This window comes from Mus pahari, chromosome 11, assembly GCF_900095145.1.
Source record: "Mus pahari chromosome 11, PAHARI_EIJ_v1.1, whole genome shotgun sequence".
Classification (NCBI taxonomy): domain Eukaryota; kingdom Metazoa; phylum Chordata; class Mammalia; order Rodentia; family Muridae; genus Mus; species Mus pahari.
The window spans coordinates 58,916,125-58,939,408 of NC_034600.1; the positions used below are offsets into that span (position 1 = coordinate 58,916,125).

The 23,284-nt window shown below is 45.1% G+C and overlaps 1 protein-coding gene across 5 annotated transcripts in view; it reads right to left on the reverse strand.

The window, feature by feature from the left end:
* Window positions 1-23,284, reverse strand: part of Pdzd2 (PDZ domain containing 2) — a 369,377-nt gene that overhangs the window by 93,841 nt on the left and 252,252 nt on the right. For 4 of the 5 annotated variants that reach the window (XM_029544119.1, XM_029544118.1, XM_029544117.1 and 1 more), the window contains one exon: window positions 2,006-2,507. In XM_029544119.1, the coding sequence (XP_029399979.1) occupies window positions 2,006-2,507 (502 nt within the window). Of the gene's footprint in view, window positions 1-2,005; window positions 2,508-23,284 lie in introns of those variants that run through there. The other variant, XM_029544121.1, reaches the window with a different exon arrangement.

Genomic DNA, 23,284 nt, shown 5'->3' on the forward strand with positions numbered 1-23,284 from the left:
TTTCTGAGTTCGAGGCCAGCCTGGTCTACAAAGTGAGTTCCAGGACAGCCAGGGCTATACAGAGAAACCCTGTCTCAAAAACCAATAAATAAATAAGTAAATAAATAAATAAACCCCCACAGCAATAGACTAGGAGTTGCATTTCTTAAATCTTTACACCTTCTGGGTCATTTTGACCCTGAACACAGAAGGTAGGCAAGAGGGACTTATGGTACAGAGAGTCTTGACAGTCTAAGCCAGAAATTTAATTTTATGAGCCAATTTTTTTAGACTGTTTGTGAGATTCAACCTCCTTTGGCACCAAACCCTTGGCATGACCAAGGAAGCCAACGCTATCCACTTCAAAGTTTCAGTGTGACATCATAGTCTAACCATGATGGGGTAAAGACTTTTACTAAGTTACAGCAGCCAGAATACAGAATATTAGTATTAGTGCTTCTAGGCTTTTGTTTTTTGTTTGTTTTTTTTTTTTCCCCTCCAAGTCAGGGTTTCTCCGTGTAGTTTTGACTGTCCTGGGACTCACTCTGTAGACCAGCCTGGCCTCGAACTCAGAGATCTGCCTGCCTCTGCTTCCCGAGTGCTGGGACTGAAGGTGTGCGACACTACCATCTATATTCTTGGTTAATCTTTAAACCACCCAGGGGAGCCCCACAAAATTAACAGAAAACACTGACAGAAACACGGCCTTGCTTCTCATTTGTTCCTGGATTTGTTCACAGAGAACGTGGCCTGAGAAAGAGAGTGGTTTTTATTTCAGTCCTTCTCACTCCTGTTTGGATTGGTGGAAAGTATAGAAGTAGCCGCAGGCACCAAACCTCAGGAGACATCCCACTCACTCCTTGGGGCTCTTTCTCAGCAGCAAACCCAAACTCGATGTGTTCCCACCTCGTTCCCACCTTTGCCTTTCACCCCTAGAGGGGACTTCTGTGTCGGAGAAACTATAGTTTCCTGAGTCAGCACCCACTCAGGAAGCTATCGCTTCTATTATAGCATTCTTTGCCAAGAGGATTCATGTCCCAGACAAGACCACTAAGACAGGACACTGGGGAGACAACCTGCTGTGGAAGTTTATTCTGCCTCTAGTCTCTCCTCACTTCCACAGGACCAGCCTCCACCTGACAGAGAAACCACTTCTCCTGTGCTTCAGGCGAGACGCTCCTGTATGTCCCTGGAATCTGCCAGTGTAATAACACGATCTCATAAAAATAGCGCTGGCTTTGAACTGTTAAAAATAAAAGCAGATGCTTCCCGGTGTCGGCCGCCCTTCCTGTGTCACACTGAGCCTGGATGTTTGCATTATCAGCTGCCACCAGGAATCTCTGGCCTTGAAGTAGCAATTTCTCTGTGACAGTAGTGATGAATACCAAGGCTGCTCGACGCTTTATCTGGGCCTCAGAGGGCTCAAAGTTTACCGCAGAAGGCTTCAATTTTCCACTTAGGACCACTTCGCTGGCTCTTTAAGTGGGATATAACCACTCAGACTTTTCCTGTTATTGTTACAGCCTCCGACCATTGATCTCGATGAGTTTATTGGCTTCAAAGTACAAGGCAATCTTAGGGGTATTTTCTAAACTCGAGAAGCAACCTCAATGGTATTTATGTTAGTATTCAGTTTCGAGGACAGCTATCTAGGATTCTAGATAGTTGTTCAGACTGTGAAGAGCTCGCCTTGCAAACATTAAGGACCCGAATTCCATGCCAGGAGTCCATTTAAAAAGCCAGACATTGGAGTCAGGCAGATCCCAGGGGCTTGCCGGCCAGTTGGCTTAAGCTACGTGGGGACTTTCAGGCTGGTGAGAGACCTCGTCTCAAAACACAAGGAGGGCACCTGAGGAATGATATCTTTATTGTCCTCTGGTTACCACATACCTGTGCACATGTGCCCTCACACAGACGGACAGACAAGACAGGCAGGCACACACACATGTGTGCGCGCACACACGCATATTTTCAGAAGAAGTTTAAAAAGCAAAAGACTAGATTCTATAGTCTGACTACACCTTACCCGTGCCAGGCAGTCACTGGACTGGAAGTCGGTCTTCCCAGTTTTTGAGAAGCGGCGTTTGTCATTGCTGTCACTCAGAGGGGCTTCTGTCTTTGGAACTCTGAGCTCCGTCTCTCTGTCCGCTTCTGACCTCTCCAGATGGGGTCCAGCCACATCCTTGAGAGAATGCGGGTCATTTTCTAGCTCAAAGGCATGGCCGTTTCCAAGTTCGGGGTCGGCGCCGTTCTCCAACTCCGAGCTGGGATCATCTGTAGTGTCACAGCCACTGTTGCTCTTGGAGTCTTCAGGGGCCTTGATGATAGTGGGTCTGGAAATGACCCCAAACTTTCTTGTTCTTTTCCCCTTTTTGGAAGTCTGGTCACCCAGCTCCAAGGTCGGTGTCTCTCCGGGTTCTGAGCTGTTGCCACTGTTGCCATTGTAAGTCAGGTGGGCTTTCTGCTTGAAGCGCCGCAGCATGATCAAGTAGATGAAGCCGCCATTCCAGCACTGCTCAGCGAGGTAACTGCAACACACAGACATGCGCATTAGACACCATCCCTTCCAGGACACAGCACTCAGTGCCCAGCCAGGGCCCAGGACCGAGACACACCCATCAGGTCCCTCTTTTAATAAATTCAGTGGTTGATGTTGAAAGGATCGATCCCCAATACCTCTAGCAAACAGAGGATCCTACAGGCTGGGAAATTCTAATTTATCTCTTCTAGAATCGGGAGTGTTGAGCAGGGTTTTTCCACCACAGAGTCAATCCCAACAGAATATTTTGAAGTTTATTTTTGTGTTGTTTGCTTTTCAGTACTGATGATTGGGCTCAAGGGCCTCATATCTGCTAGGTGAGCTCTCTACCTCTGCTCCACTTCCAGACCCTAAAAAACAAAACAAAACAAAACTCTTGGGGCTAGACTTGGCTTAGCACTGGCAGCTCCTTTAGAGGACCTGGGATCAATTTCCAGTACCCACATGGTGACTCACAACTCTATGTAACTCCAGTTGTCCCTCACATAGACATACATGCAGGCAAAACATCAATTCACATAAAAATAAAAAATAAAATTAAAACCAAAAGAAAATCCTTGATGGAGAAGTAAATTCTACTATTTTATAGCATAAAAGGGCAACTATTCAGCTGTTTGACAACATTTAGTTATATATTTCAAAATAATCAGGAGAGGATTTTGAATGTTCCTAAAACAAAGAAATGGTCAATAATGGTGGCGATGGGTGCCAATCACCTTGATCTGATCACCATGACACATATTTGAAAACATCAGACTTGATATTCTGTAGGCATACATAGTTATGAATAAACAGGTGAAGAGATTAAACCAAAACAATTCTTCACTCCTTCAATAGTCGCTTGAATTATACACAAGAGTCCCATTTGTATGTGACTGATGAATAATACAATTCCCAAAGTAAAGAACAGACACAATGGGGGCCAGCTGGAGAGGTAGCTCAGCAGTTAGGAGCACTTGTTTTTTTGGAGGACCTGAGACCGGTTACCAGCACCTGCCTGATGACGCACAGCCATCTGTAATTGTAGTTCCAGGGGATCCAATGGTCTTCTGACTCCCCAAGATACCAGGCATGCATATGGTATACATACATACATATATGCATGTATGCATGCATACATACATACATACTTATCTACATCAAAAACAAAACAAATTGAAAAAAAAAAAGAATAGATAAAAGTAGACTGGACAAAGTATAAATTCTGACTTAAGAATGAAAAAGAAGTGACCACGAGAGTAAGCACTTCTGCCTGGAAGCCAAGTGACAACAGGCCCAGCACTAAGCCGGATGGGACACTAATAAGTCACTGACTAAGGTATGCGGAAGCCACGTGTGCATTTTTCCTTGACAGTAGTACTAGCTTGGACTTTTCCTAGAATACTTGGACTGCCATTTCCGGGGACATCACATTTCAAGGAGAAAAAGGCATGGACGAAGCTGACCGGGGCAAAAAAAGCCTGTTGGAAGTGGGGAAGCAGGAAGAGTTGGAGGAGGAAGGGAACGGCAAAATGGAGAAGGCTGCTCACAGCTAGTTGCTTTTCCATATATTTGAAGCCTGACAAAACCCAAGAGTTCGAATCCGGAGTGCAACACAGTATCTGGGCCAGAGCTTTGAGGATACAAAGAAACAAGTCAGTAATGGCTGGTACTTAGGCTCTCAGATCATTAAAGCCCCAGTAAAGACATACTCAAAGTCAGGAAATGGACAGGCTGGACCCTCCACTCCCCGAGGAGATACAGATCCCCAAAGAATCCTGGGGAAATGGCTCCACCTCCTATGCAAAACAGGTTCCCAAGCACAGAGTGTCAGCAACTAAATCCTTCATACACCCAACCTGCTCCTGCCCTCCCTACACTTACCAAAAAAATAAAAAAAAATAAAAAAAAAAAAAGGACCCAAGGTTATGGGGCTCCACACTCAGTAAGTGAGAAAGGGACAGAGGCTTCTGGAGTGGCTCAAGCCACTGCTTTCCCTCCAGGCACAATGCTGATGCCTAACAGAAGAGGATGGTGGGTAAACAGACATTAAGATGCCCTTCTGTGATTCTGTCACCAGGGAAAATCAGATGGGAAAGCTGAGCTGTCAGCATCTGGGAAGGAGGGCAGGTCACCTTTTCTCCCCTGTCACCGCGAGTTTCCACGTTAGCAACACACTGGTGACATAAGGGAAAGATGTAGTGACTAGCTCGCTAGAGACTGGCCCAAAGGATTCCCCACACCTAACAGCCAGATCCGTGTCTTGAGAGCTGGGGATACAATTCAGTGGTAGAATACTTGCCAAGTATGTGTGAGGTGCTGGGTCTAGTAATATATGTGCGTGCATGCTTGAGTATAGGAGTTATTCACAATTTTCTTTACCCTGGCCCATGACCTAAAGTATCTTTTTCCACATGTGCTCTCATGGAAGCTCCAAGGACCTTGGAAGGTGCCTGTGTTGGAGACGTAATTTCACTTTTTCTACTGGGTCTATACTGGGCAAAACTATAAAGCCCAAAATAGTTTCTCTTCAGTTCAGCACCACCTCTCTGCCTTCCTCTGACTTCCTAGCGATAAATAACACTTTGACACCATAAAGAAATTGTGAGACAGGTTGTTTTATTCCTTCCTGGACTCTGGATTTTATAAGGTCATCTTAAAGACAATGGGTAATTAATGAATTATGAACCTGTAATAAGCCAGTGAGAAAGACACTTTGGCTATGGAAGGGGTCATTTCCTTAGAACCCTTTAAATCACCTCCTATCTAACGGACCCATACTCTCTATCCATATGTATCCAAAGGATTTACCAAGCCTTTTCTACCCTTTTTGGTTTCATGTGCCCAAGACCCTTTTTATGGTTGGTGGGATTCTTATCTAGCATTAGAGGTGTGTGTGTGTGTGTGCGCGCACGCATGCAAGTGCATGTATGTTTATTTGCATGTGAAGGCCACAGGACAATCTTGTTGTGTTTGTGTGTGAAAGTGTGCGTGCATATGTGTTTGTGTGCACGTGAAGGCCATGGGACATGACCTGTGTCATTCCCCAGGTGTTCTTTTTCTTTTTTGACAAGCTGTCTCACAGGCCTGGGACTCACCATGCAGACCAGGCTAGGCAGGCATTAAGACCTATCTGTGTGTGTCACCGTGCCTGTTTTCTTCTTTGCTCTGTCCTACTGTCTTCATGGTTTCACAGCAAGCCCTTGGCAGACACACCCATCTTTCAATCTCCAGCATCAGAAACCTGACGCTGAACTTCGAAGTCAGTTGGTTGTTTTACCAGAAACCTGAGCCCTGGCTATTCATAAAGGAAAGAGGTTTATTCTGGCTCAGGATGCTAATGGCTGGGGAGTTCTAGGTTGGGTGGGCGCATCTCACAAGGGCCTTGTGCTGCTATAAGCTATGGCAGAAGGAGGAAAGGCAAGTGAATGCATACAGGAGGGGGAGACGGCAAAGGCTGGTCTCACTTCACAGTAGTCAGCACCTGAGGTAACTGAGCCAGTCCGGTGAGAATCAACGTGCAGGGCAGAGGCAGGAATCCATGAACCCATTCATGGCTCAAGCACATCCCACCAGACTGTGCCTCCAAGCACATTTGTGTGGGGTAATCAGCCTCAGCCCGAGCTTTGCTGGGAGCGAATCAACAGCACCGCAGTTGAGAAAGGATAAACTGAACGCAATGAGTGTCGTGTGAGGTTCAGAAACACAGATTTCCTCTTCACAAAACAGGGCTCGATTGGCTTTTCAGAAGCTTCTCTATGACAGCATTTCAAACTCCCCCTCACTCCCACTTTAGATTTGTTTAGGGCAAAGAACATTATTAATTCATTTAAAGTTTTATTTTACCCCCCCTCCAGATGATTTCAAAATGAAGAAATCTCTGATAGGGAGGTTTTATTATATTTTTAAAAGATTTTAAATTGTGTGTGGATGTGTGCATCTGTGCGTGAACATGTCTGTGTACAGGCATGGGTTTGTGGGTAGAAGTGCCTTTGAAGGTCAGAGAGTATCAGGCCCCCTGAAGACAGAGTCACAGGCAGCTGTGAACCTCTTAACATGGGTGTTTGAACTGGACTCGGGTCCTCCATAAGAGCTGAAATGTCTCCAGCTACCTTGCACAGAGGTTCAAACTGTAGCCTAGCTCACCCCCTCCCCCGCTTAAAAAATATTTATTTATTTTTTTTATATGTGAATAACATTGTCTCCTCAGACACACCAGAAGAGGGCATCAGATCTTATTACATACGGTTGTGAACCACCATGTGATTGCTGGGAATTGAACTCAGGACCTCTGGAAGAGGAGTCAGTGCTCTTAACCACTGAGCCATCTCTCTAGCCTGAACAGTCACTATAATTGTTTAGAACTATAGTTTATAGTTCTTTATTTCAAAGTATCTTGGATGTCCAGCACTGGAAACTGCTCATGCAATTTTTATAACTCAAGAACTCTAAAGTAATTCTGTAACTCAACAAAACAGCAATCCCTGCTTCATCTCAGAATATCAGGAATTAGGAGTTCATGCCATCAAGCCCTGACCAAAGGAGAGTGTTCACGTGTGAGTTATGATGACAGGGTCATTTTTGTGTTTTGGAGCAGGGGGAGGAATTCTTAGCCATTCACATGCTAAGGATGCACTCTGTCATTGGCTGTATCGGATCTGCGTTACATAGAACAATAGTGGAAACCTGGAGTGGTGGCTCACATACGTAATCCTAGTATTTGGGAAGCCACAGCAGGAGGATTGACACAAGCTCTGGGCCAGTCTGAGCTACACAGTGAGTCCCAGACTAGCTTGGGATACAGGGTAAGACAAAACTCACAATACACAAACACATACACACACACACACACACACCCCAGATGAGGTGCTACTGGCTTTTCTGTTTAACACTGGAAGACTGGAGATGAACTATTTTTACCTACGACTGGTTTTTCCAGAGAAGGAGGAGGAGGAGCCATCAACCTATGGTTTTTGGAGATGTGCTAAGCCTAGGCATTCCAGAGAATTCTATGAGGCTGTTGAGAGATTCTGAAGAAGTGTGGGTTGGGAGGAAATATTAAATACAAGGAGATTAATTTCCCAGGGAAGACTTGTCTGGGAAAGAGCACGTTCAAGTTCAGACAGATCCACAGAGGGGAAGGGACCGGGTACTCGTGGGCAGTCTGTCTCAGGTGCCACCTCCCAGAGAGCTTGCCTCAAGATGTCCACAACCTTCTCTAAGAAACCCTGTGAGCATCACACAGCTCCAAAGTGAAAATTAAACGCTAAATATGGATGGAGGTGCATGTCATAAGGAAACAGGGCCCGGAGAAATGGTGAAGATGTGCCAATAAATCTGGCTACGGGAATCCAGATGTATCCACAGGGATATATTCTAAGACCTCCCAGCAGATGCTTGATTAAGGGATGGCACCTACACTGTATGTCGTTCTTCTATCTACGTTTTCAGCTGTTCACTTTGGTTCCTCGTTGGCACATCTGAGTTGTCATTAATTCTGCTCTGGCATTTTACAATTCAGGAAAACTAGGGTTATCTGAATGGCATCAATTGTTTAGCACAACAGCTGACTACTAACCAAGTCAGCGAAGTGACTAGCATGTGGGCAGTAGAGACAGCCTGGTGGCGCTGGGCAGCCTGGGTAAAGCAGAGTGAGATAACCCGGGGGTATCCTCATACTACTAAGGATGGCAACCCATTTAAAATTATGAATTACTTCCAAAACCTTCCATTTCCTATCTTCAGAACGAGTGGCCTTGGGTCACAAAGCACAATAAGCGAGACTGAGTGAAACACAGAGTAAGAATTAATTACAATTATTCCTGTGAACAATGAACTGCCTGTCATCCTTGATCCAGAGACCTCATTTCTTCGCTGTCATTCATGAGACTCCAGCAGGGAAAACAACAGCTCTTCACTTACGGCAGAACAATACCCAAAATAGCTGGCTTGCAATTGGTTCTGTTCCTTAACACCAGGCTTACAAAAGTCGCTCGACATTTTATGGGCACCTAAATATAAATCAACGTGCATCTGAAGTCTACCTAATATGCAGTATCTACAGCATCCTGGTTAAATCCGGTGTGTCAGCCTTCAGGACAGCGGAGGCATTTCTGCCTCTCGGCGTTAAGTGTAGACAGGTTCTTTTTTTGCTTCAACCTGATCTCCTATAACACCTCTGAGATGTTATGACATCTTTTCTGTCCTGAAGCAGACGCTGTACTCTTTCAGTTCTAAGATCTAATGGGAATGAGGGGGTACTGCAGAGAGACAACCAAAGGAGAGCAGCAAGGTCCTGGGGCTGATGGGAAAATCATCTGGATTTCCACACAGCAAGGTCATCTCAGAAGCTCACCACTCACAGTAATAGGGTTGACTTCGCAACCTCTCCAGCAAATACTAACACTAAGATGCCTTCTGCATTTGTGATGCCAGTTAGCTTCTCAGTAAGGAGATGGAAGCCTGGCCCTTTCCAGTACATTCCACGAGCTCTGGTGGAGATGGCTTTCCTCAAAGCTTCCACACAGTCTGCAGTTCTGAGAGGCTGCACCCTAGGCCAGTTCCACATAGCCTTTCCTCATAGCCTGCCCCTGACCTTCCCTTGCTAAGACGCTGCTATTGATGCTCCAGAATGAACTTCTAAGAGATCACATTCAATTTATCTTCTCAAATAGAGCCACCACTGCCTAAAAAAAATATATATTGTGAGGACAGAATCCCATACTCTCCTTGCCACATCTCCCAAGTTCTTCTGTACTCAAAGCTGCTGGAATCTCCAGGAGTTGACAGCCACATTCTGCCTTTCTCCTCTGCTTTCCCCAAACCAGCCATAGCTGGCAGATCACAACCAGCAGGCGACCTCCCAAGTCCACACGACGATCCTCTCCCTTCCACAGAGGTAACTGAGAGAAGATAGGACCCCTGTGAGCCCGTGTCTCAGGGGGGCACACAAGGTCACACACTAACTCAGACATTGACGAAATGTCTACACCCTCGGGTTCCCCGACTTTCAAGCGGATCCAGACCCATCTTGAAACAATTTCTCTAGCTCGCCGCCATCCATCCAGGGTCGGTTCCATGGGTTTGGCCTGAGCCTGCCCTCTCCTTGTGCCAAGCCTGGTTTCACTTATGTCAAAAGAGTTTCCTTCAAAATTGTGGGATCCTTTTCAAAACTGCTTTCACTGTTTTGAAGTGAGAAAAGATCCCGAAAGAAACAGCAAAGCAACTCTCCCCATCTACAGGTTCTGGCTGATGTCCTGTCCAATCCCAAATCCCTTCTATACATGTGGAAGCTTACTTTCCCCCCTTTTTTCCCTGTCTCTGGCAGGCACAGGTAGGCTCACAGGTCCCATAATCTACTAAGGCTCATGCAGACCGATTGCTAGCTTGTGACCCCCCCCCCCCAGCAAAGGGTGCTATTAGGAAGCTGGAGGAAATGCTGGATCTTCTCCCTGTGAGCCATCCATCTTTGTGATTGTTCAGATCCTTGCTGGTTTGGTGGCCTTTGGTTACAAGAAAACCAAGTCAACAGAACTCTAGCCTAGAAAAACAGACAAAGCACGTCTTTTGACAAATGTGGGGAGGGCGATGGTAAGTTCTTGGCATCCGCTGAGTAACTGTAACTGTGTTCTGATAGTGCGTGTGTTCTTGGCAGCCTCTGGTTCTTAGTTTTGTTCAGATATTCAGATATTATAAATGTCTTTGCATGTTCCCTCTTTATCAGTGTGTTAAAAGTAAGGGCACGTGAAGCATTTATATATATAAAAAAAAAAAAGCTTTCAATTTCAGGATGCACGGGTACAAATGTTAAAGACCCTAATTTTGCTTTTAACAGTGTTTACATTAGAAGTGCTCTACACCAGTGAGTTTTACCATAGACACCAATGACAGGGACCAATATTAATTAACATCAAACAGCATGCTTTGTAAATCTTCGAACACAGAACCTCAGATCAACCCAAAACAACCTAGTCAGATTAAAAAAAACAAAAACAAAAAAACATGACTCACTTTTCCAAGGAGAGAACGCCAAAGCTTCTAAGATTAGCACAGCCATTGAGTTGGCTAAGGTGGAGCCAGGATTCAAATCCATCTAATTCCAAACAATCCCTGAAAATGAACGTGGGATTCATGGCAAAGCCCCGTCTTGAGATGTTGCTTGCTCTACCAGGTTTGGAACCAGAAAAAGGGCTGCCAACTTTTAACAGCCAAAAGAGGCCTCTTGGCATCACCAGGAATTCTATGTCAGTTGGTAAGTAAACACCCCAACTATGTGTCACACCCATGAACAAGGGCTGTAGGGGAAGCAAGGGGCATTTTCAGGCAGGCCCACTTGGCACGGAGGAAGTAAAGTGGTTTCTTGGGGGGGGGGGGGGGGAAACGTTGCCAAGCTTCTCCACTTCATCTCTGAGGAATGAGCTTGCATGAGTTCCTCCCAATAATGCTGGAAAAATGGAGGCAATATTTGTTCAATCTTCTTAAAACCAAAGCACTAATAAGGAGCCATGCTGGCCAGCAGAGGCAGATCAAAGTGGCGGATCTGGGACATCTCTGCAATGCTAGTCTCTCTCGGGGGGTACCTTGCCCTCAGTAATGCTCTCTCAGCCCTTCTCAAGATGGAGACCTCACTGACTAATGAGGGAAGGCTCTTACAGATGAGTGGGAGTGACCTGCCAACCTTCACCGCATGGCCACCGCTCTTGCGGATTCACATGGAAGATAGATAGCATGCTGTCTCATAAGATAGGCCAAGGAGGGACCGGTCCTTCAGGAAGGACCTTGCCGATGACCAGTAGGACTAAAACGCATGACCTCTGGTGGTGAACTTATCATCAGGTCAACTTTCTTAAAACCAAAGCACTAGAATCCATTCTGGCTGGCAGAGGTAGATCAAAATGGTGAAGTACTCTCCTGGGGTACTTCCTGGCCAATGATGGGTAAAGAAGAACGCAAGTCTTGTTAGACCTGACTCCCTCGGCTGCAAGACTTCAGGTTTGATCAGGTGAACTGGCTCCCCTCCTCCATCTGCTCTGCGTCTTTCCTTCCAGCCTTTGCTCCCACTCACAGTTCAACACTCACAGTTCAACTCAGCCTCTGCTTCCTGGAGAAGCTGGCTAGTGAGGACACTATACTCAAGTGTCACAGGGAAACTGTGGTACATTTACACAGTGGAGTACTACTCAGCTATTAAAAACAATGAATTTATGAAATTCTTGGGCAAATGGATGTATCTGGAGGATATCATCCTTAGTGAGGTAACCCAATCACAAAAGAAGTCACTAGATATGCACTCAAGCGGATATTAGCCCAGAAACTTAGAATACCGAAGATACATTATGCAAAACAGAAGAAAACCAAGAAGGATGACCATGGTGTGGATACTTCATTCTTCCTTAGAATAAGGAACAAAATACTCATGAAAGGGTATAGGTACAGAGACAAAATTTAGAGCTAAGATGAAAGGATGGACTATCCAGAGACTACCCCATTAGGGAATCCATCCCATCATCAGCCACCAAACCTAGATACTAATGCACATGCCAGCAAGATTCTGCTGATGGGACCTGATATTACAGCCTCTTGTGAGGCTATGCCAGTGCCTGGCAAACACAGAAGTGGATGCTCACAGCCAGCTATTGGATGGAACAGAGGGTCCCCAATGGAGGAGCTAGAGAAAGTACCCAAGGAGCTGAAGGGGGCTGCAACGCTGTAGGTGGAACAACAATATGAACTAACCAGTACCCCCTGAGCTTGTGTCTCTAGCTGCAAATGTAGCAGAAGATGGCCTAATCGGCCATCACTGGGAATAGAGGCCCCTTGGTCTTGCAAACTTTATATGACCCAGCACAAGGGAAGGCCTGGGCCAAGTAGTGGGAGTGGGTGGGTAGGGGAGCAGGGGCGGGGAGGTATAGGGAACTTTCAGGATAGCATTTGAAATGTAAATAAAGAAAATAATAATAAAAATAAATAAATAAAAGTAAAAAAGAACAGAATCTATGCTTGTGTTAAAACAAACAATACTTGTGTCTGGCTTACTTTGCTTACTACGGCAACCTCCAGTTCCATTCATTTTCCTGAAAAAAAAAAAATGTCATGATTCACTCTTCCTTAGGGCTGGTATCCTGCTGTGAATATGCACCAGGCTTTCTGTGCACAGGCTGACCCCACATCTTGCCTACTGTGAATGGTGAGGCCAAGAACACGTGTAGAGTTATCTCCCGTGGGTAGGTACCCAGGACTGGGATAGCTGGGGGCATCCAGAGAACCCTCCATACCAATTTCCACAGTAGCTGGAGCGAGTGACCTTCCCCAGCATTGTTTAAAGGTTCTTTTCCCTGTCCAACCTCGGCAGCAGTAGGGGCGTTTCTGAGAAGTTGGATGAATGCCAGTCACAAAAATCTCCTTCAGTAGCCAGAAACACCAAGAGCAAAGGGCTGACTCAGCCTGGGACTAGACTTTACTCCTAAAGAGTTTGAAAAGCTGAGGTGGTAGAGAGCTTACCCAGCGGGTATGAGGGCCCAGATTTCATCTCCAGAATCACACGCAAAACATCAGCTTTATGAAAAGTCATCAGAACAGCCACATCTGGAGCAAGATGGCCCTTGGCTTGGGTCTCAGCAATGTCACTTGGATCTTGAACAAGACCTTAACCCCAGAGACCAGTGTTCAGCAATGGGGCTGTTGGAATATTAGCCTGGATGATGAACAAGATGGTTGTTTCCTTGTGTAGCACCTTAGAGGCCAATAAATATCAACCCTTCCCCCTCAGAAATGTGGCAGGCAGATAATTACAGGTCAACAAGTTGAAGTACCTGATATTTCTGTCCAGCTTGGAACCTCCCAGAAGATGGATTTACAAAAGGGAGCAGTCAGACGGAAATGATCACAGGAATCGGGCCAAGGGAAATAGTTAGGTCTCAGGAAAGGGAAAAAAATCAAGTTCACCTGGGCAGACGGATCGTCAGAAAGAGGCTTCAAAACTGAAGCCTTAAAAAGGAATGTACCCTAGGACAGAGACCGTGACAATGCACTGGAAGCCCAGCAGGACAGTACTGATAGCTGCCTGAACGCCACTGTGCTCAGGATGCCGGGGTTGTGTGTGCACACTTGGGGTAGACGGCTAGTATAGATCACAACAGAGTACTGCTAGTTGCAGGCCTTGTTCTTTGCCAGTGAGAGATGAGACCAACAGCATTCTTTGCCTTTACTCCCATGCCCGTTTTGCCAGAGGTTGGGTCCCTCACTCTCAGAGTCACTGTGAGCTTTCTGGCCCCACTTGAACTCTGAAGCTGGCCCGAGACATACTAGAATTGGCCCAGAATCCAAGGGGGAGTCTGGGAGGTTGGCCATCCTGAGCAGGACGCTAGATCAGTTGGCCCCTTCACATTTTGTAACACACGTCCACAGCTCACACTGACAGAGGGGATGGGCAGGTGGGTGCCTGTGTTTTGTGTGTGTTGTGTGTGTGTTGGAGTGTGGAGTGACTGCCTCTGCTGGTACCTAAAGTCAGAACTACTTGACTACTGCTCCCTTGATCTTGTTGTAGACTTATTACCAACACTTGGATGGTAACGTCTTGCCTCCAGTGACTCGGCCAGCTCTCAAAAGGGCCTTTCCCAAACCTTTCTGAGTAAGGATTCCCTAAAACTCAGTTGTTTTCACATGAAATGCTTCAGTATCCTGCAATAGACAGACGGCACAATGTGTTCAGAGAGGGCTGCGGCAGACACGTGATCCTTCAAATCATGCTGGTATGGATAGCGAATGCCTCTGCTTCCAGATGGCCTGGCTTTACAGGCACGAGCAGGTGAGGGCTTGTGAGCCACCACGGCACGACTCAATAGAGCCAACTTACAGAACCCGCCCCAGGTGCCTGTCAGTAGTGGAACAGGTAAACAAAAGTGTGGTAGAGTCTACATTATTTGAGCCACACAGAAGGATGAAATTAATACTTTACAGAAAAACGGATGGAGCTGGAGATCATCATGTTAAGCAATATAAGCGAGACCCCAGAGAGAAGAATGTTTCCTATGTTCTGGGAAAGAGAACCAGGCAATTACTAGAAGGCAGAGTGGGGCCAGTGGGAATGGGGGTGAGGTCAAGAGAAGGGTAAACATGACCGAAGTGTACACCTGGTGTGCAGGTATGAAAATGTCAAGATAAAAAAAATCTTAATTATTTTTAATAAATAGCATTTGCAAAAAAAAAATGAGTTGGAAGCTGAGGCTCTGCAGGTGCAATTATGGATTAATTATTATAATTGGATCAATTATTACATACATTAATCATATTAAGACGTGTAATACTAGATTCAGATGGACTCTCAATGCAATGGGTGTCCTGAGGAGACAGAGAGGAAAAGGAGAAGTTTGAGATGTCTGTCTACCACCCAAGCACAAAAGCCTGCCTGCAATTCCAGGCACTGGGGCAGGAGGAGGAGGGCCCTCTTCTAGAAGAACCCCATCCTGTGCTCAGAGAGAAGCTCTTTGTCTATACCACCCAGGGTGTGATGCCTCTGTGGACACTAACGATGTCTCCCTGGCTAGTTTCTCAAACGTTGTGACCTAGAGCTTACATAGCAAGATACCCAGTTTCTAAAACCCACTTAAGATGATTCTGTAGTGTTTTATGTGGAAATAAAACCATTTTAAATGTATTACTCTGTGGATATGTTTTAAACTCGGCTTTAATACATATTTTTTTTCTTTAATACTTTTTAAACATCAGAAGAATTTCCCTCTTTCATGAATGACGTACCCTGCTTTAGTTAGCTGAGATTACTGTATAAGGGCAAGAATGATGTATGGGCTGGGATTTAAATACATATTATTTGAGCTTATTAGAAGTATGGATTTTATAATGGAAAAAAAAAAGATTACTTAGCCATTATAATATGAGTAGCAGAAAACACAACCCCTCTGTCTTAATTCTTCCATGTTAGGAATTTTTGAACTTTAAATGGTCATGTTTAATGTCTACAGGACAGGATGCGAGAGAAGGTTCCCAGCTGTGATGTGTAATCACTTCTCAAAGCACACAGTGGTCCCCCCTTATCTGGGATTTCTCTTTCCGCACTCCAGCTCTTTACGCTCAACTAAGGTCTGAAGATGTTAAATGGAAAACTCTAGAAATGAACAGCTTGTTCTAAGAGTTCACTGTCCGGAGTAACACAATCTCTATCTTCCCGGCTCTGCTTGGCTCAGGACGCAGATCTCCTCTCTGTCTGGTGTATATGCTACTGCCCTGTGATTGCTTGCTTAGCCATCTCCATTATCAGATGCGCCATTCCAGTGCTGCATTTGAATAGCACTTACTTTAAAAGTGTTCAGGGAATGTCTGGAGATCCAGTAATCCCAAAGAAAAGCTGCGGCATGCATTCTTAGCTTTAAAACGTAAATATTCTCATTAGGATCCTAATGTGCTTAGGATCCTAACGAAGAGGGAATCTTTTGTCTCTGAAACTTTGAAGAATGAACAAGACAGTTAAGATGGTCAGGTTAAGGGGCAAGCGCCTTTACCTGCCGAGCCATCCCACTAGCCTCAGGGTAAGACTTGAATTAGATGAGTCTAAATGTTTGTTTAGAGGTACTGTTGGTTTGAGACAGAGTTCCATGTAGTGGAGGCTGCTCTCCAACTCACCATCTAGCTAGCGAGGCTAGCCTTGAACTTCTGATTCTATTGTCGCCACCTCCTAAATAACAGAATGATGTAAATGCACTCCTGCGTGTGGCTGGGGGTGGGATGGGGTGGGGACTCTTGAGAGAGACAGAGAAACCATCACTGCTATGCTCTTCAATAACTTCAATCACGAGCATTTCTTTCGCTTCTGGTCTAACCACTGACCCCTCCATGTGCTTATGAAATGAAATCTGGGTGGATGGGGTTAAGATCACGGAATGAGGGAAACTCCCCCTACACCTCTTAGCGGACAGAGCTGATAATCTGATGGAACCTACGTGTCCAACTCACAAGCCCATGGATCTGTTCTCTCATGCATTCAAGTCCGTGCTCCCAAACCATTCTGTTTCAGAAGAGCATCTTTAAGCCATAATGTCACTTGCTGGTTTTCATCCACACGGCGAAGGTGTGACCCATTATCATCTTTTACAATGTCACAACCCTCTGGAAGGTCTTGGTCAACCGCTGGCTACTTTCCAGCACTGCTTGCCCACTGAGGCAAGGGTGGGAGCCTGAGGCGGTGTCAGGGCTCCTGAGTGATTGGTGATGGCTTCTGTGTCAGGAGTCAGGAGGTATCAAGGGTGCTGTTGTTATCTTACCCCATCTCCTCACCCAGCACACGGAACAGATTGCTGAAGAGCAATGAAGGTGAGAAGAGAGTCTATAGCTTGCCTTTACAGACTACTGAGGGAGCTAACCTGTGCTACTACTGTTCTTTCTTTACAACTACTGAGGGAGCTAACCTATGCTACTACTGTTCTTTCTTTACAACTACTGAGGGAGCTAACCTATGCTACTACTGTTCTTTCTTTACAAACTACTGAAGGAGCTAACCTATGCTACTACTGTTCTTTCTTTACAACTACTGAGGGAGCTAACCTATGCTACTACTGTTCTTTCTTTACAGACTACTGAAGAAGCTAACCTATGCTACTACTGTTCTTTCTTTACAACTACTGAAGGAGCTAACCTATGCTACTACTGTTCTTTCTTTACAACTACTGAGGGAGCTAACCTGTGCTACTACTGTTCTTTCTTTACAAACTACTGAGGGAGCTAACCTGTGCTACTACTGTTCTTTCTTTACAGACTACTGAGGGAGCTAACCTGTGCTACTACTGTTCTTTCTTTACAGACTACTGAGGGAGCTAACCTATGCTACTACTGTTCTTTCTTTGCCCAATGTCTTACCATATTTGACAAGATATCAGAGCACCTGCTAATGTGGTGACAACTCCCTCGTTTCTCATAGCATTCGGAATGCTAATCTTGTTAGTTAGGTATGACAGACATGCCAAGAACATGACTGGAGACTCTGGCATTTGCCCTGCCCAGATCTCACCTGAAAGGCCTCATGAGTGTCACCATTAGCAGCATCATTATCTGACCACCAACATCTGTGAGACAGACCAGGGAGCTGCTATAGTCTGTACCTAGCCTATCAGTGGAGCACTGAGAGGAGGCGGCTCTTCAGGGAGCCTTCTGTGTCGTCTGCGTCAGGTCCAGAAAGGTGTCCTTGGAGGGGGTGGGGCGTTCCAAGAGAGGAAATCTGCGGTTTCGGGAACTTGCTGAACCCTTGACTGAAAGAGATTCGAGAACTGTCTTTGTAGGATGGGAAGTGTCTGTGATTTTTCCCTGGGGAATGGGCCGGTGAGATTCCCGCCAGCCAGGACAGAAGGCAGTCTGTGGAACTAGCAGACCGGTCCTCCCATTTACTAATTGAGTGATGGGAAAGCCAGTCACTTTTGCCCTCCTTTTATCTGTGATTCATCTTTGTTATTTTTCCAACTGTACTGAGACACGATAAATAAAAACTGTGTTTACGTGTAAACAATGTGATGCGCATGCATTTGCTCTGTGAAATGAGAAATAAAGTCATCCGGTGCACCACACTCTTTCCCTGGTAGCAGAAGACATTTAAGATCTATTTAGCTGAGCAATTTCCATCTATAAAACACATCAGTGAGTCTCACGGTATAAAACAGATCTCCAGAATTTATTATTTCTGTCCCACAGAAACTTTTCTATTAATGTCTCCTTGACTTTTCTTCCACCAGCCCTTGGCAACTCCCATTATATTCTCTGCAGCTCTGAGTTAAAAAAAAAAAAAAAGTGCATTGGTGTTTTGTCCACATGTATATCTGTGTGAGGGTATTGGAGCCTGAAGTTACAGACAGTTGTGAACTGCCATGTGGGTGCTGGGAATTGAACTTGGAACTGCTCTGGAAGAGCAGTCAGCACTCTTAACCACTGAGCCATTTCTCTAGCCCAACTTTTTAAGTCAGATCATGAGCTACTTGTGTTTCTGTATCTGGCTTATTAGTTCATTTATAATAGCATCCATCCATATCATAACTGTTCATCCATGTCATAAATGACATTTGCTTTCTTTTTAAGGGGTGAGTACCAGTCCACTGTGTACAAATGTAGCACCTTGACTTTATCCAGGGATAGACACCCGGGTGAGATTCCTTATCTTCGAGACAGGGTTTCTCTGTATAGCTCTGGCTGTCCTGGAACTCACTTTGTAGACCAGGCTGGCCTTGAACTCAGAAATCCGCCTGCCTCTGCCTCCAATGGCTCTTAAAAATGGTTTTATTTATTTTTATTTGAGTGCTTAGCCTGCATGTATGTGTGTATGTATGTATGCATGTATGTGTGTATACATGCATACATGCATGCTTGTGTGCCTGGTTAACAAAGGAGGCCAGAAGGAGGCACTTGAAGTGCATCTTCCCCTGGAAGTGCAGTTCAGTATGGTTGTAAGCCACCGCACACGTACTGGGAATTGACCTCCCAATCCTTAGAAAAGCAGTCAAGGCCTCTTAACCGCTGAGCCGTCTCTCCAGCCTGCCCCTGTTCGCAGACTCTTGGTAGTTTATTTTTGTAGTATCAGTGATGACTTCTCTTTGATTTATAGTCTTATTGGCTGGAATCCTTTACCTCTTTTTTTGTTATTTCTCCCTCTCTTCCTCCCCACCCCTGAATCAAGGCTTCACGATGTAGTCCTGGTTGATCTGGAACTCGACATGTAAACCAGGCTGGCCTTGAACTCACAGAGATGAGCTCCACCTGTCTCTGTCTCCCTGCTGCTAGGATTAAATGCATGAACCACCACACCTGGCTTTCTCTCTCTCTCTCTCTCTCTCTCTCTCTCTCTCTCTCTCTCTCTCTNCTCTCTCTCTCTCTCTCTCTCTCTCTCTCTCTCTCTCTCTCTCTCTTCTAGTCTCTCTAAATGTTCATCCTTTAAGAGAATCAATACCTGCTCTTTTCTACTGTCATTTGACCCAATACTGGAGCACCTGCTATATACAGTAACTTAGCAGCGCTGAAGGGAGAAACAAGCTGTTCTACAGCAGAGGACTGCCAGGTACCATTTCCAACCAGAGACAAGTCCTTCAGAGAAAAATCTGAAAATAGCAGAACTGAACACGACCACGAGCCAAGCAAACCAAACCCATTATACAACGTACTCCCTTCAGCAGCATGCATATGCCCCAAGAACATGGGCACCATTCTCCAGAAACAAACGGCAGACCGCTACACAAATCCTAACACACTCGCGGAAGACTAAAATCATATCAAGTATCTTTTCCAACCACGTCGGGATGAGTCCAGATGTTGACAGAGAAGAAACCGGAAAATCCACAAATGCATGTACAGAGAGATCGATCAAAAGGTTGATCAGAAAATATCTTAAGAGAAATTAAAGTGTGAATCTCAACCCATCCAAATCCAGAGAAGCAACAGAACAATTCTAAGGGCGGGGGGTGTTTCCAGTAATAATGAGGTTCTCAGCCTAAGAGAGCCTTAAGGAACTACGAAAAGAATAAGCTGTTCAGCATCAGAGGCAGGAAGGAGATAACAACCACCAAGCAGAAATACGCAAACACCGATTAGGAAGACATCAGAAGGGCTGGAGAGATGGCTCAGCAGTTTAAGAGCACTGACTGCTCTTCCAGAGGTCCTGAGTTCAATTCCCAGCAACCACATGGTGGCTCACACCCATCTGCAATGGGATCCGATGCCCTCTTCTGGTGTGTCTGAAGATAGCCACAGTGTACTCACATACAATAAATCTTAGGGAAAACAAAGGAAGACAACAGAAACAAATGCAGACAAGGTTTGCTTCTCTCCTGCCTTAGTTTCTTCATCCGAAAAGGGCAACCATGACAATGAGATATTAGTTAGACATAAAGAATGAGATATAATGTTGCATCACTTAAAAACAGTTGGCAATGATTTCATCCCGGCCTACTGCTGCACATATGGAGATGAGGCAAATACTAAAAATAATAAAAATCTCTACCCGGGAAAGAAAGGATTGAGAGTTCATATGGAGTGTATGAGATGCTGGGCAGCTGGAGACCAGCCACAGGACCCTGGACCACAGGGCAGAGAGCAGCAACTCCATGGTAGTGCCTGGAAAATCCAGATACCCACCAAGCGAGTCGTCCCTATGAGGTGGCATCCTGTTGGACTCTCTGTGAACCCACCCCATGCAGGAGCGCTAGCTCAGCGAGAGTTTCCACACAGGTCAGTGCAGCACTGTTGGGCTCCTGGGTCTACCTTCCCCTTCCTCCTGTGGAGAAGGTACCTCTCTGGCATACCTGGTGCCTGGCCCTGCTGCTGATCCTTCCCAGAGAGCTGCAAGCAGGTTTCACTCATGCTAATCCAGGTTGAGAATCCCTCAAGGAGGGTTCTTGGTCCTCTGGCAGCCTCGAGTCTGTGCTGTGTGCCACATTCTCCCTGGCACATAGTGTGCTTCTGAGACAGTTTGTAAGTTAATGGTCACTTGTCACCTCAAACCAGAATTGACCCCTCTGTCTTCTGTACTGGGCAGTAATCAGAAACGACAGGAAAACAAACTCAGAGTATCCGCAAAAAATAAAGAGGCAGCGCTTTTCGAAACATCAAGAGAATCTCACAAAACCATTTAGATATGGGGTTACAGTTTGGGTTTCCAAATGCAAATCACTGTGAGAACCAGGGTTTTAAAACTAATTGCGACTGCTGTAATTTATGTGTGTGTTTACCATAGCATGGCGAGCACACTGGAAAAACCCCACAGCCTGGGAACCACTCTTATAAACATGTTCACTTGCAGGGTAAGCATACCGAGTCCCATCCTCCCAAACCAACGATCTGATGTGTTCACTGCTATGCCTTTACAGCCTACAGTGTCTGCCTCTCTCCCTCTTCCTGTACTTCCAGTCTCTCTTTAGACCGCCCAGCCCAAGAAAATAAGATACATGCCTATCTCTTATTACCACTTTTGCAGACTGCTTCAATGTTTAGCTGTTCATCCCATCTGGAGTCTCTCTCTCTCCGTAGGCTATAAGATAGTATTGAACTTTATACTCCCGCCCCACAGAATTTTACAGCTAATTATTTCAGTCACGCTTACTCATTACCCCGCCATTGAGAACCTGTTTCAAAACGTGAAATTTCCATATGTGAAACCTCTTCTTGCTATACACAGGATTGTCTTGACTTGCTTCCCTGTTCCATGGGTCTGTTTGTTGAGTCATGTACCATACTATCTTAATTACGAGAGCTTTAAAGCGAAACTTGAAGACTGGTGAGAATGCACCCTGCCCCCACTTTTAGTTTGCAAAAACTTTCTGAGCTGTTCGCTCACTCTCCTCCCCTTCCAGATGAATGTTAGCTGGAGCAAGGCCCCAAATGATTCTTTTCAGATGTTTTTTGTTGTGGATTTAAAACCAATTAAAATATTTTGATGAGATGTCACTTATTTATGGGTAACAAAGGAATATAATAGAATCTGGTACTCTTAAAAGAATTTGGGCCAGTGGGATGATTCAGCAGGGGAAAACTATGCTGTGCAGATCTAACAGCCCGATACTGGTCCCTGGAACTTATAATAGTAAGAAAGAGGTAACTCCTGAAAGTTGTCCTCTGGACCCCCACATGCATGGTGTGAAACCTGTACCTGTACCTATCTACACACACACACACACACACACACACACACACACACACATGCACACACCTACACACATACACACACACACACACAGAGGGAATAAGAGAATCAGAATAATAAAGTTTAAAAAGATGCCTATAGAGTCCATTCATCAGCTGCAAGAACTATAGTGATGAATGTATATCACAAACTACTGTTCTTTAATTAAGGTTGTAGTAAAATAAGGCTTTCCACAGTGAAAAGCAGCAACCAATTTGCTTCACCAGCCCTGGTGATCATCACTGAGTGTTTAGAATAGATCTCTAGGCTCTGAGCAGCATCCCACAAGCCTGCAACTGACGTTGTGGAATCCGAGGTTTTCTGTAATCAAAGGGTATAAATCCAGACATCTGCATCACATAATTATTCCTAATCACTCTCTTTCATGACATCCCTTCTCCACTCCAACCTGAATTTCTGAGTGCTGCACTTATGATACAACTAACCATGGGCATCGATGTCTCAAAATCATTACCATAGACTTTCAATGGGACACACCCAATTTTAAACTGAAGGCCATTTAAAGAGATGTTAAGTTGTGGCACCTCGGTAAGTATAATAATTACAACTTAATAAAGGGGCATAATGTTAGAAAAATGGCTCATTTCCTTTAAAGATGCTGACCAGAGTTTTCTTTCCAAAAAAAAAAAAAAAAAAAACAACAACAACAAAAACCAAGGAGAGCGTAACTTGGTTCAAAATGTAGTCAGAGAGAGAAATAAAACCGATATTCAAGATGAAAATCTAACGGCAATGCTTACAGGCAAAGCTAGCAAGCAAACAAACAAACAAATAAAAGGCCACGTTCACCTAAATACTTCACCTAAATACTTCTATATATTTCAGTTTTAGAGCTATTAAAACTGATAATCTATAATAATTAAGTGTAGAGACCACAAACGGAAGGAACGAAGGAAGGAAGGAAGGAAGGAACGAAGGAAGGAAGGGAGGAAAGAAGGAAGGACGAACCTTTCTCTTTATCCAAGAGCAAAAGAAAAGGGTTTAGAATACCTTCTTCAGGAAGACCAACATTTGGATACTTCATTCCTCCCTAGAATAGGGAACAAAATACCCATGAAAGGAGTTACAGAAACAAAGTTTGGAGCTAAGACGAAAGGATGGAC